This window comes from Anomalospiza imberbis, chromosome 5, assembly GCF_031753505.1.
Source record: "Anomalospiza imberbis isolate Cuckoo-Finch-1a 21T00152 chromosome 5, ASM3175350v1, whole genome shotgun sequence".
Classification (NCBI taxonomy): domain Eukaryota; kingdom Metazoa; phylum Chordata; class Aves; order Passeriformes; family Viduidae; genus Anomalospiza; species Anomalospiza imberbis.
The window spans coordinates 38,971,785-38,986,772 of NC_089685.1; the positions used below are offsets into that span (position 1 = coordinate 38,971,785).

General features: G+C 36.2%; 1 protein-coding gene across 3 annotated transcripts in view; it reads left to right on the forward strand.

Moving 5' to 3' along the window:
• ACSS3 (acyl-CoA synthetase short chain family member 3) overlaps nt 1-12,289 on the forward strand; it is a 66,171-nt gene extending 53,882 nt beyond the window's left edge. For all 3 annotated transcript variants that reach the window (XM_068190309.1, XM_068190310.1, XM_068190311.1), the window contains 5 exons: nt 5,319-5,400; nt 6,454-6,576; nt 10,875-10,974; nt 11,055-11,230; nt 11,505-12,289. In XM_068190309.1, coding sequence (XP_068046410.1) covers nt 5,319-5,400; nt 6,454-6,576; nt 10,875-10,974; nt 11,055-11,230; nt 11,505-11,570 — 547 coding nt within the window. In that variant the 3' untranslated portion in view covers nt 11,571-12,289. The remainder of the gene's footprint in view (nt 1-5,318; nt 5,401-6,453; nt 6,577-10,874; nt 10,975-11,054; nt 11,231-11,504) is intronic.
• The last annotated feature ends 2,699 nt before the right edge of the window (nt 12,290-14,988 follow it).

Sequence of the window (14,988 nt, forward strand, 5' to 3'; positions counted from 1 at the left end):
TACTCAGTATTTCTTAAAATGCGTTAAAAAGAAAGTCAGTATCTGTGGGAAAGGATGAAGCAACATGAAGCTAGGATTGTAATCATTCTAATGCTCAATAGAATCCTAACCAAGAGAGCTTAAAGGAAAGAAAGGGGAAAGAAAAAGATGTAATCTTTTGCAGCACACTGTAGTACCTTGGTATTTAATTTAAAAAACTGAAGTAAGATCTTGTAAGACTTGATGAGTCAACATTTGGTCAATCCAACTGGGATATACCCATGGGAAAAGTCACAGCTCTCTGTGCTCTCCCACTGCCCAGGAAGAAAAGGAGGCAATAACAATGTGTTCTTGTGAGCAAGGGCTGTACAGCTAGGTAAAGTGAAAATTTGCTAGCTCTATAAGATGAAGGGCCCTAGAAAGCAGTGACTTTCAAAGGAGCGTTTTATGTTACAGTGGATAAACTTCTGGGTACACAGGATCTTTGAGTGAAAGGTAGCTGCTAGTGTAACTGCAGGCAATATGATTCCTTGTTATTCAGAAGGGAAATTGAAGAGGAGCCAACATTACTGTCTGTGGATGTGATGTTAGTACATCCATTGATGCATTATGCTTGGTTCTTATGACTGTATTTCAGATGAATATTGAGAAAGTGACTGGATTTGGGGGAAAATATGCATGAGAGTGACCTGAGTGCTAGAATCCACATGGTATGAAAACCTGTGGTATGTAATTCACCCAAGATCAGTAAAACAGTATCCTTTTCAAGGCCAGGAAAAAAGAATCTCTGAGAGATGTCTGTTTAATGTAGCATAAAGAAATTGGAATCTGAAGCTAGATGCATTCACATGACAAATAAAACACTGTTTTAGCAGTGAAAGTATTAAGACATTGGAATAAATTTTTGAGATTATGGTAGCTTACTTTGATATTTTTAAGCCTAACCTAGATACCCATTTTAACAACAAGTCTTGGGGTTGGGGCAGGATTTAGTAGATTACATCTTTCAGCCTGTGTTATATGAAAGGTCAGTTTAAATAAAGAACCTGTGCAAAAGATTTATCTTCCTAACAGCCTTCTACATATTTATCAGCTTTGTCTTTTCCCTTTACAGATAAAACAATAAATAGGTCTTCCAATGTGAGAGCAATTTGTCCAAAGATAGCTTTTCTAGCAGATCTCTGGCTGAGTACATGTAAATACCATTTGAACTTTCATTACTTCGAAATTTTTCAAGCACTTTCACTAGTTTTTGATGGCTTTTTCTCGTTTCCCAGTAAAGCAAAATCCACACTGAGATCAACTACTTTTGTAACCCCTTTCAGCTAACTAAAGTAATATTTCATGCAGACTGATGAATGTTCAAGATCCTCTACTCTTCTTCAGCTTTTTTTCTGTGTTGTTCCTAGAGTCTGAAAAAGATTCCGGATGCTTTTCAAACTTGCAGTCAAAAATTTTTGTAAGAGTGATGTTTATGCACAACCCTACATAAATGCTGAGTAATAATTATAGCTGGCAGTCAAGATTATTTTGTTCCCTTCAGAAGACCAAACTCATTTAACAGTGGCTTGTATTTACTTTGACTGGCTGTAATGAATAGCCTCTGAGTATCATTGCCTGCTATAAAATAAAAGATTGTCTTTTCTGAATTCCAGCAAGGTAACATCTCCAATAATTTATTATTTCATTTCAGAAATCTGGTTTTCTGTGCGAATTTTCTTTTGAGTTCTTTGTCTATAATTGCTTGGTTCCATTAACAAGGAATCTTACACCATTTTGATGAGTGGTATTCTGAAAGGATGTGCTATGTGGGAGTCAGATTTCTTGGGCTAAGCTAAAGGTGGACTGTTCTTTGAAAGGTCTACCACTGTTGTATGAAAAGTAAATGAACTGTGAAACAATGCTTAAAAAACAAGTAATAATTGTCATTTAAAATTCTGTACCAGAAACCAGTTACTGTTAAAGTACTCCAGAGTTTTTTTTTGTGCTGCTTTCAAACTCATTCATCTTAGTCTCTCCAATTTATAATGAAATTACCTGATTATCTTTGTAAAATGTAACCAGAATGAATCTTCGTTAAATGAACCCATATATTTTAAATCATTAATTTACACAGTTGCCTCGTTTCCCTGATGCTGTTTTAAATGTATTCAACCTTTAAATGAGAAATAGGCCTGGATCTGTATTCTTATATTTCAACAATGGAGAATAGCATGATTTGTACTGCTGTTACAGTGCTGGTAACAGACAGCTACAGAAATACAGTAAATATGTCCCAAGGGGAAACCAAGTGAAGCAACTTGTTTGTATTTTGTAAAAATGATAATGAAGGAACCTACCTACTCCTGTCTTGGCCTTCTGTGATCCCGTCCCTTGTGAAATGAAAGCAGTCATGTGTACGTATGCATTCCTGGCATTTTTGGTCAGTATATCTCTTAGTAAAAATATTGCCAAAAGATCTGGCGTATCAACTCAGTTTTTAGACAAAGAGGCAATGTTTTTAAATGCTGAGTTATTGTGGGTGTGTGTTACATTTTCTAGGGCAAAAAGACCCAAAACAAATTATCTCAAAATGTTCCTTTTTTTTATGGAGGGGTTGGTAAAAACAAGAGTTGTCTGTTTTCAGGTTGCTGTTATTTTTGGACAGTCTCATTTTCTATTTTCTGGCTCCTTGCATGTAATTATGATCCAGTTCTGCTCCCTTTGGAATTTATGGCAGCATTCCCAGTGACAGCAGTGGTTTTGAGGTATATTTGGCTCTGTACATTTTAAATCTGATGTCCTGACAAAATTTCAATACACATAATTGTGTTCTGGCAAGCTGCATTCTATCTTTATTAATTTATGTTTGCACAGAACCTAGAAATTCTACTAAGTCATGATGCCAAAAACTCTGCTCTCATCAAAGAATTGTATGTGCCCATTGCTCTGGAATTATTGTGCTGAAAGATTGACACATGGAAGAGGGCATTCAGTTTTTGCTTAGTGGATGAATGGGGTCCTAAATGCAAGTAATCTTTCACAGAAAGCCATGGAAGCACATTATCAGATGTTGTCTCTATTGCGTTATGATTGTGTGCTGCAGAGATACCTGTAGCACTGGTAGCCACTAATTTAGCAATCTGGTTTCCACAGACTCACAAAATATGCTCTGTGGATGTGTTTATCAATACAATTTTCCTAAAAAATGCTCAACAAACAAGCAAAAAACCCCCCACCAAACTAGAACATGAGACACCCCTGGTCTCCCTGTCTGAAAAGAACCAATCCAAACAAGGACAAGAAAAGAAAATAGTGAAAGTGAGGGTTGTATTTTTGGTGATATGTTCCACACTTCTCTGTTTAGATTTTTAAGCAATGACAGAAAGGAAAATGCTTTTCTAATTTCAGCAATAAAACTGTTTTTTGTTTCTATTCAGTGACTAACTGCAAAGTATTGAATAGAGCTGTGGGGAAATTAAGGATGTTATCGATATGAATTGTTCTTTCTCCCCCATCACAAAGATGTTGGACTGCTAAATACATTTAAAGTGCTAAATTTGCAATGACTGAGGCTGTTATGAATTGCTGTACTATTAGCAACCAGGTAACAACCATAGTAACTGCTATTCTCTGGTGGCTTTTCTTGAATCTAAACAAGAGATTTTGTTTTCCTTTTAAACGCATGCATACACAAATACCAGGATCAATATATTGTTTTTCTAATCTTTTTTTCAAGGCAAACACTCCACAATTCATGTTTGTATATCACAGAAACGCTTACTAAGCTTGAAAGGCTTAAAATAGGGCAGTGAATTTCTTCCAGATGGGCAGAGGCCAACCTGCCCTCCTGAACCCTGGGTAACTACATGGGAAGTGTCTTGGCATTACTGGCCATACCTTAACCGTACTTTCAAGGAATGTGCTGTATGGGATATGTTGAGCCAGAACCCTCAGAGAAAAAGCAGTAGTATTTACAGTAGTATATTCTATTATGCTAGCTGACCTGAATTAAGCTGAAAAAACTAGGATTATAGAAAACAAGGCATTCAAATCATTACTGAATGATATGACCTTTTCAATGTAGTTTGTACTGGTTTTATCATAGCTAGGATTTTTTTGAAGTGTGTTTTTCTCTCTCCCCCTCCCCCCCCATATATATGTGTGTGTGTGTGTATATATATATATATATATAAAACATATATTAAACTATAACTATTCTTCTTGTAAATGTAATGTTAGAAATGTGCATGTCACAGAGCTGGTGGCACATGTTCTTGTGACTTACCATCATAGACTTGTAATGACACCAGATTTGCTATGCTGCAGAGAACTGTTTCTCTGCTAGAGATAAATAAAATACCTCTGGCTAAATACTTGCTACTTAGTGATGCAGGCATATGCTAGTAAAATCTGTATGGTGCATTTCTGGTTTTATGTAAATAAATATGTTTGTTTACATGATCATTCTATCTCTTATCAGGGATAAACTTCATAAAACTTGTGTTGATATGCCTGAATATATATGTCTCAGGAACTTAAAGAAATCTGTGTTTGACCCTGTCAGAGCTTTGAAGAAAGAAACAAGCACTTTTTTAGCTGAAGCTTCAGCAGCTTATCTTTTGACAGATATGTATGTGAAGTATCCCATATTTTCTCATGCCTATATCATTGACTGAAGAAGGGTATTCAAAACTCAACTAATAAAGCAAATGTATTCAAAACTCAACTAATAAAGCAATCCAGAATTTTGCAGCTATTTTAGAAGGTTCTATTAGTGACTTGTATCAATATACTTTCACAGAAGTTCTCCAGTATTTCCAATAGTATTATGCACAGTTTAAATAGGCATTTTTATTCAGATTCTTGTGATTGAAGTCCTTTGAGTTTTATCTTTTTACAGAAACTAAGATCTGTGTGTCTGATAATTCATCTGTCGTCTATGCATGTGTGGGTGTGTATGGATGTTAGAGAAAGAGAGACCTGTAATAATGCAGCCTGTATCATAGTGTGTATGCACAAATTTCAAACAGATACTTAATCCTTAGAAATGTTAAAAGCTAAATGCTGTTAACATATTTGTAATACAGTATATAGTGTTTACTAGACCAAATATTATTTTACTGAGGTGCTTCTGTTATGTAAAAGGTAAGGTCTGGATACCGTGCAGAGCTATATACATTTGATGACAATAATACATAGCCTTTTTTATCTGTTACCAGCATATTATTAAGCTGAACTGTTTTCTGATTGTGTAGACAATGATTATTTGTCTGAAAACAGAGTATGAATGGAGAGCATGAGTTGTATTTGTTATATCTGTTTTTCTTACTGTTTCCTTCTGTTCTTTTCAATTTAAGGTTGCCTTTGCCTCCTGGAGCATTCTCAGGTCTCTGGGAAAATCAAGAAATATTTCAGAAGTTATATTTCCAAAAGTTTCCAGTAAGAATTATGAAATCAATTGTTTAAACTTCAGAATGCTTCAGAACTGAATGATAATAGATTTAACCTGGGAAACAGTTTATCATAAGTTGTCGCAATTTCATTGGAGGTCTTTGATATATGTATATATAATTAAAACCACTTCAAGATAAGTCCTTTTTCACCTATAATTTCAGCTCTTGCGTATGCTGTTGTGTTTTTTAAGATCTGAAACAGAAGAAGTAAACCATAAGCTTCTGAGCCAAAAAGTCATTTCATGTCATTTAATCTAAGATATAAACCTGCAACCTTACACTACCACAGTTTCAAATACACTCCTCCTGTTGGCATGCAGCCATGCTAACTTGATATCACTCCAAAATGCCATTTGTCCACTGCACATCTGAATACACTGGAGGCTCTTTGCTGCATTAGTTATGTTTCCTTGTCAGATGAACTATCCAAGGATTGGTTTACTTCTTTCCTTGTAGAAATAGGTAGACTGGCCCTATAGAAATGCTCAAAATGGAAGATTTGGCTAAATAAAAGTAAATGAGTGAATTGGTCACACAAATTATTTTTAGTGTGCAGTTGCATCACGATGACAGTGTATGTTTGGATACAGCAAACAGGAGTATCTTTAGGAGGAATTCGACTACTGTCATTATATTGCAGTAATTCTGTTTTCCTTGTGTAGATCCAGGCAACATCCTTCTCCAATATATCAGGGATCAAAGTAAACAGAGTTGGAAAAAAGTCAGGGTTTATCTATTTTTTTTTCTGTTCTTTATTAATAAAGACAACAAAACTTTTCTGTAAAGGGAGGATAAGCACAGGATACTATTATATAAAAGTGGTGACAAATATTACAGAATTAAATCTTTCAAGCACCAAAAACATAAATAATGTGAAACAGGTAAATTTCTTTTTTTTTTTTTTTTTTGTTTCCTGGTAAATTAATGAGTATTCCCAGTACTCTTTCTGAATTTATTTTTCATTGTGTTGTATTTAGGGATATTATGATACTATTCCCAGTACTCTTTCTGAATTTATTTTTCATTGTGTTGTATTTAGGGATATTATGATACTATGGATGCTGGTTATATGGATGAAGATGGCTATCTGTATGTCCTGTCTCGAGCGGATGATGTGATCAATGTTGCCGGACACAGAATTTCTGCAGGTGCGATTGAAGAGGTTAGCATTGCCTGACAACAAAATAGAAGAGAATGAAAGATGAATAAAGCAAGCTGAGACTGAAAATCCCACATTTCATCACATCTCAAAATCTCACACAGAATGATCTCTCATTTTTTTCCTGTTTGTTTTATTTGCATTTCCATTGGTACTTTAAACCAAAATATTTCCTGTTTCAGGTTCTTCCTATTAAAATGCCTTCCAGAAACATAGCACATTTAGTCAATAATAAGCAGTTTGTACCATGGGATTGGTAAGGCAGGCTTAATTTGGTGTTTGAAGGTGGAGTTAAGGAGCAGTATGGTAGGGTGGGAAGCATACCTTTTAGCTCCAGTAACGTATTTATTTGGGAATACATTAGGATAGTGTAGTGTCAGTGTAACAGGTAGTTTCACCAGCTACTGTAGTTACTTAGTAGTAGAAACGTTTTTGCCTAAACTACAATGATCAGTGTTGGCTGTTTTTTTTTTTTTTTCAGAGATTAATATTCAGTGCTTTTTCTTGGTTGGAAGACTTCAGTGTTTTTTGACAGCTGTTTTGTCTCTTATTGTATGAGCAGGGCTAAATGAACAATGAAAATTTCTGTTAAAAACCCTGCTGTTAAATTGAAAGTCATTAATGCAATACCCATGCAACTCAAAAAAGTTGAAAATAGTGAAGTTTATAATAGTGCCTGAATTTCATATCATTGTTCACTCACCATTTTGGAGTCGCTGTGATTGATTGCCAGTTACAAATTTCCCTGATGACATACCAATTGCTTATTCAGGGAGTATAGGAAAAGGTGTGCTGGGTGTGCACAAGAGAAAAACATGCTTTTAAACACTCTGAATTCAACTGTTCACTGAATTAGAAACTAATCTGTGAGTTGTTTTTTGGTTTATAATGTCTGTTAGTCTAGTGACTACTTTATTTTGCAGGCTAGAAAACTTTGAATAGAAGAAATTCTAATTACACAGAAGTGAAGAAGTTCACATAAACATGACTCCATCAAGGATTGGTCAGCCAGGGAGCTGAAACAGCTGCTGCCCTGACTTAGTTCTTTGGAGATATAAAAGTGCTTTCAGTCTGCTTAAACCTCTTTCCCTTAGAAGTAGTTTTTTGTGTTCCCTTACTGAAGCACGACAGGAATCTCATCCCCACCTCTTACTGCTATACTACTCATGGGCTGTGCTGGGCATTTTCTTTGCTTCAGCCTGGGTCTGAAGCTGCTGTAACAAATGGTTAATTGAATCGCCTCATCTGCTGTATTACCTTTGGATCCATCATACTGAGCTCAAAATCTGTTTTTCTCCCTGCTAGTTAGGTTTTACCCCTAGAAACATAATGTTTAATTACTGTAACATTCTAGAAGCTTTTCTATTCATCTTGTGAACAAAGCTGAAAACCAGGAGTGATGTTAATGCATGCACAAGAAATTGCTAGTTAAATGGGAAAGTGTTAAGACCACAATTCGCTCCTCAGTAAGATCAGTAAATATAGCATTAGAAGCCAAATGAATGGCTAATTGGAAGCTATGTAATTGACAATCACCTTGTTCAGCAAGTATGTTATCTACGTTTACATTTTAGCTGCATTACAAGTTTAACTAGTTTTTCTTTAGTGCTTTGACTAAGTGTTTTAGCTCTGTTGTGTTCCACACAATTAGTTCCTTTGTCTAATGTATCTGTTAATACTATTGGAGCTCCATGTTTACTGCAGTGGAGTAGATGTTACAGTTTACCTGGCCAATTAGTGAATGTTGGCCATTATGGGAACTTCATCTTGTGTGTTGATCCATCCCTCTTCTTTGGTCTATAAATCTCTGGTGTCCCTTCTTGCCCCTTCCTGAAAAGAAAAGCTTAATCAAATCTTGTCTGTCTGAGGCAACAGACTTGAAACTGAGAACTGAGGAATTTATCATGAGGAATCCCTTTCCCTGATCATGATGTTTCTGTCTGCTGCTGCATTTGCCATCCATCTGTGTGCCCAGTGATCATACTAGGAAAACCATTTCACTTCCTAAAGTTTTTTATTACTTTTAAACAATTTTAAATGTCTAGTGCTGTTTCTGTTCTTCTTTTCAGTTGTTTTACGAAGTTTGAGAATTTTAAAATTGGTATTTATTAATTGCTGATTTCAGTAATTTGAAGGTAGCATTTGAAAAGTCAAAGGCATGTTGATAGAACTTTGCATAGACTGAAGAAAAATACTACAATAACTACACTATTCCAGCTAACCATAAGACTTACAAATAAGTGACAGACTTGAATGACAAAAACAAGGTACAACAAAAGAATCTGGCAACATTTAAGTCTTCACCTTAGTAGTCTATCTACTGTTTATCTATCTATCTATCTATTTATATGCCTATCAGGTTTCTGTGGCCATGGTCAAGAAGTTAGAGCAGGAAAAAATGGATATTTATAGCAGGAAAATGAATGCATTGCTGAGGCTCTGGCCTGTAAGTGACCAAAGTGCATTAAATCTATGTGATGCAATGAAAGCCTGTAGGGATTTGGACTTGCATAAGATTAATTCCTATTTGATTTGTCAGTGTGGATACAATGACTTTTGGACGAAGTAGGCTACACCGAATGCAAATGCATTTGTGTATATTCAACTTTTTGAAGAGGCTCTTCTGCCCTTCTAATTCTGGTATAAGCCCAGGGCACTCTTCTATATTTAGTTTGTGCACATCATATCTAATTCCTGTGAAAAATAGTCCAGTTTCAAAAGCTGTGAATAAATGGTCATGCTTTTGTACTTCGATAGAGCATGCATCTACTGTCAGGTCAGTGTTTTCCATTTGTCTTTTTTCTGGCATGGGACATTTCTAGGATCATAGTTTGTGAAATGAGTATAGCTTTTGACAAAGTGTGCTAGAAATACTTTGAGCGGATTTATTTTGCTAAAAACTACATTGTGTGTGTTGTACTGACCATGACACGTGGAGTCACTTTCTCCTTCCTGTTTTGACTATAAAGCCTAAGGATGGTGAAATCTGGTTTGAAGATGGGCTATCATAGACCCTTTGAATTGTTCCTTTCCCCATCAGTTTCATAAACAGGTCATACAAGAACCTCAGTTCTTTAATTGGAGCAACAGTGTTTCAGCTTTCCATTCTTTCAGGTTTTTTTTCCCTGTCTTCTCTGTACTTTTCCTGTCTTTCACATTCTCACACCACTGTAGGAGTTGCCAATGCAAATGTGGTATTCCTACTTAATAAAAACAACCAAGAAGTGTCTTTATTCTTAAAACCTTTGATTTTGGCAACACAGTATGTGAAGTTCAGTTATTAGCAAACACATAGTCCTTGTATGTACAGATACATTAAGAATCACAATCACATTATGTGTCTTCTGTGCAGGGTCAGGTTAGGTCCTCCTTGTGGTCGAGTCCAGAGGACTGAAAAGTGCTGAAAGCCCTGTTGACAGCAAAATACCCCAAGGTGAGGGGGTAAATTAAAAGAGCCAGTTGCTTTGGAAGAGGATTCACAACTGCTGGCATCTTAAGGCCAGCTTTGTCCCAGACTTGGTGACATGCATCTTGGTATGCACTGAGATATCTTGGTGACTGTTTTCCTGGGAGTGAGTACCTCAGCTGGCTAATTGAAAGCTTACATTTTTTTACCTAAAAAAGAGTTTGGTATATTTTATCAATGTGATGTTGTGTAAACATGCAGTAGGAAGGAAGGAAGCTCTGGTTTAATTCCCTTTTTTGTCTCAGGAAGCTGAGACCTAATGTTTTCAGGAGAGTGAGCTGAGCCAGGCTGGCTGCAAGCCAAGGCTGGGCATATGTTTGGCCTTGGTTGAAACTATGCTTTTACAGCAACAAAGAATGAAAAAAAAAGTCAGAGAAAATGAACCAATAGACTTTATAAGTCTCTAGTAGGAGTGCTTCTGTGGTTTTGGTCCTTACTCCCTGCGTTTAAGTACCACGTTACTCATAATGTTAGACAAATGTTATTTGTTCCAGCAGAGATCTCACTAACAAAACTAAAGATGTGATACTCTCACAAAGCTGTAAAGAAATTACCTGTGTTTTGTTAATATTTCTATTTTGTACTGCTAAAGTTTTTATTTCTTCTGTTTGTTTGAAAAGCATGTGTGAGTATATACGAAAATATATACACATGTACATCTTCAACACATGTAATTGGAATCCTCAGGTGGTGTAATGACCTTTTGCTGTCAAAATGTAAGAACAAGTCAATGTTTTTTGTCCATACCATACCATACCATACCATACAATTTTTTTTTCACTGAAATGTTGTCTATTATTATTAGTTCAGTTTTGTTTTCTTTTCCATCCCTCAGTGTATTCTCTTCCATCCCGCTGTGGCAGACTGTGCTGTTGTGGGCCAGGAGGATCCTTTAAAAGGACATGTTCCATTTGCACTGTGTGTACTGAAACAAGGTGAGAACTCGCTTACAACAGATGTCACTAACACTTGCAAAAGTCTCAGAAAAGATAAAGGATTTTACCTTCTTCACTAGGTATAAAGACTCAAGAGAGTAAGATTTTGGAAGAGATTGTTGAGCGAGTTCGGACCAACATTGGTCCAGTAGCAGCTTTCCAGAAGGGGATGTTTGTGACACAGCTACCAAAAACACGCTCTGGCAAGATCCCACGTTCTGCTCTTTCTGCACTCATCAGTGGAAAGCCATACAAGGTAAGTTAGAGATGTTTGCTTCAATGAATTAGGCACACATGCACATCCAGAGGCACAAGATGGTGGTTTTGATTCTCTTGACTGTTCTGCAACAAGTCCATGACTTCAGGTAGTATTGTATAATTTATTTCTGTTGCAGATTATCCAAAAGATTTTCATGTTTCAGAGCTTTACAGATACTTTTTTCTTGATTGCTTTTGAAGTATAAATTTAGAAGAATCTCTGAATGAAATTCTTATCTACTATCACATGCTACTGTGTTCTTACTTTTCAGATAACACCAACCATTGAAGATGCTAGTGTGTTTAAACACATTGAAGAATTGCTAAAGAAAAATTAAATGGGATAATACATAATAATGAGCATTTCAGTAATTCAAGTATACAAAGGAGCTTTTTTTTTGTTAAGAATACCACATTTTAAAAGCAAGTAGTGATTTGGGACTGAATGTTTTTACTGCAGAAACATTACTGTGTTCTTTGCCATCTTGCCACAGCCACTGACACATAGTAAAGTCTCTGGCTGCTGTCAGTATATGCTGGTTATTAAGATGGCTAAGAATTGCAAATAGAATTCATACATTGGCGTAGTCTTAAAGGGAAGGAGTCATTGGATTATCCATTTTATATGGTGTCATGTAACCTTACATTTCAATCTGTTATTTTACAATGTGACCAGTAAATTTTATTTGGCTAAAGCAGCTTACAAAAGGTAAACCATGAACAGAGGACAGCAAAAAAGGAATTTGATTGTAAAAATTGTTGCAGATGTAAATTGTTCTTACTTGTAAATTGTAAGTTCTTGTCTTTTAGATTTTTTTCTAAAATTAAAAATGTTAAGATTAGTTCACTTGATTCCATTTTCTTTTTTTTTTCCAAAGTCTTTCTGCCTTAAATTAGATTTTATATAATTTTTTTACTCAATAACTTTATGAAGAATCTTTTTTATAAAATGATAAATAATTCCTGGCTTTCAAATCTGTGAAAATCTTGATTTGTCCACAGTAATATTTAGAAAACCCCATGTATATTAAATAAAGGCAGGCATTTACCCTTTGCATTTTCTGGTAATTTTTTATGGTTTGTATCCCTTATGATAAGGACAACCAGAATGTGCTTTTGCTGCCATAATTAAACATTTTAGGCTGAGAGACATATAACCAAGAAATTTAGCAAATACGGATACTAAGTAGCCCATTCTGGACTTTATAGGCCATTCCAGACATGTACAGGATTCTCAACAAGCCAGGAGATGGAGGATACACTTTTTACATACATTACTTCTCAAACTGCAGGTATTTAATTGAACAATAAATGTAAAGGTCCATTTAAAAGTAGATGCTCCCAGAAAAGTGTAAAAGCAGAGAAGTCGCTCAAACTTAGCACTGCTTACCAGAGAAAGAAACAGTAAGTAACAGACAAATTCATATGATGTTATTGTTTAAGAAAGGTCCCCAGAAGGGTCCAGAAATACTGTTATGTAGTGGTGGATAGAGGTAAGGGTGATATCCCTGTAAAGTGGTGAAATAAACCAACAGATTGATGTAGGAGCTAAAAGGTGATAGGTTCCACTTAACACGAGCCATACCCTGGTGGTGCCTTGTGCTTGTGACACTTATGTGGAGTTAGTGAGCTCTACCAGTTACATAAGAACTGAATAAAATGTCTGTGTGTTTTTCACTAGGGACTGCAGACAGCTGGGCCAGTCATGTTGAATCAGGTCATACAGTCATGCTAAAACAGCCCAGTTTGAGCCTGCGCTGTCCTTGTTTCCTGCCAAATCATTGCATAAGGTACCCCACTCCCTCTCAGCTATTCACTTCAGTTGAAAATCACAATCTGAACAGGGAATAAAACATGCAAACGCTGAGTAAAGGCTAATGATGCTTTATGGTAGATACACTAAATATACAGGTTGGAGATTTAAAAGTGGGAATCATTTTGCTCTTCAGAGATGACCTTAAACTTTTGTGAAGTACTTCTTATAGAAGTGGCAGTTAGTTTAGGATATTATTTTCTTCTGGATGAATTATTAAAGTACAAAAGCTTTAACAGCAAGCCCATGCCAGATATTGGACTGACTTGCAGAGACTTTTTCCTTTTCAAGATGCTACAACTTAGCAACCTGTGCTGAACTGTTATGGAGCAAGAGGGAATTCTTAGGAGTTGTTGGTGTTGTGGATTTTTTTTAAATGAGACTCTACAAGGGTCTTATCACAGAGAAACTGTGGTACATTGACAAGGTGTGTGGCAACTACTTTTACAATTGAAGGTGAGGCGTTGTTAAAGTTTGCTATCCTTATCTCGGTTGCAGCCATCATGTAATTGCAAGAGCAGGGGAGGAGAACTAATTAGTGAGAGCAAAAATTCCCTAGAAGAGATCCTGCAATGCATGTAGGAGAAGAGAATTAATTTCCTAGACCTTGCATAATTTTCCCAGTGGTAGCTCATGCTCCTACACCAGTTTCTCCATTTGTAAGGAAAAGTAAAACGCTTTCTAGTTTGGGTCTCTTCTTTTAAGGAGGTGAAAAAAACCCATGAAACCCCCAACAGCATTAGTGATAGGTATTTAGGCATACACTTACCTTTCTGAAGGGCTACGTGCTTACATTAATAATAGCAAGAAACAATTATCCTTCCTCTGAACTGTTAATGAAGAGCTTCACTAGGTAACATTCTTAAGGTGTCTCTATGACTAAAATATTTGTAATAACTTCTGTTTTCTGAGGAAGCCTGAGCTGTTTTTTTTTCTTAATGTTCTCTTTTTAACAAAAAATCTTGTGGTTTTTTTTTTTTTTCTTTCTCTCTATTTTGGTAGAAGTTATTTCCGATCAAGAGTTGTATTTTAAAAGAGGAGGGAACATTCAGATGTGCTCACTATACTGCCATGCTGGTAATATGGAGAATTCCAGAAGTGTCAAATGTCTCATTCGTCAATATTCAGAAAACCTAGACAAAGAAAGGCATTTTATTACAGCAATACAGTATGGGGAAATCATTGTTGAATGGCCATTGCTTTTGTTTTCCAAAAGAGCCTTTTGCTGAGGAACTGCAATTGCAGAATGCTTTGTCTTAGCCAAGCTCAAGAAAGGGAGAAGGAGTAGTTACCCTTGTACATGGCTCTGCTGCTGCCCAGCAACCTGGGTATACCATCAAGAAGAAAAAGCCCATTTAACAAGTGGTAGGACAGCAGTAATTTTCTTAATTTTGTTTTTAGAGAGAAGCAGCAAGCAGCAAGTGGGTAGATTTGAATGGTCATTCAGTGGCTGAATTTTGGCTGGAAGAAGCATATGTAGTAGTTACTCTCAGTGTACTGAAAGGGTTGGAGCCAAGTAGGCAACATTTAGCATAACTGCTGTTTCTAGCTGTAGAGGGTAAAGCTTCAGCCTGTGTGAGTGAGACAGGGATGAATTAGGAGGCTTGATATGTTATCCTTAAATCAAAACTGAACTCACAATAATACTATTTTAAATTTTTCTAGTCTGCTTACTTCCACTGTGAAATATAGAATTTGTGTGTGCTGTACTCCTGGGGCAGGACAACTTCCGCAGTGGTCATAAAATCTAGCTCATTCTTTTCCCCAACACACTTCATTCCCCTTTGCCCTCTAAGTTTTAGTGTCGACTGCAAAAGGAATTCCATAAGACGAGCTGGTGTTTATGAGGGAATGTGTATTCACATGATACAGCTGCCACTGACAATGGCAGTGACAGTGTTTGCATTGCTTTACTTTGTGATATTCTGCCCTAAAATAATCCA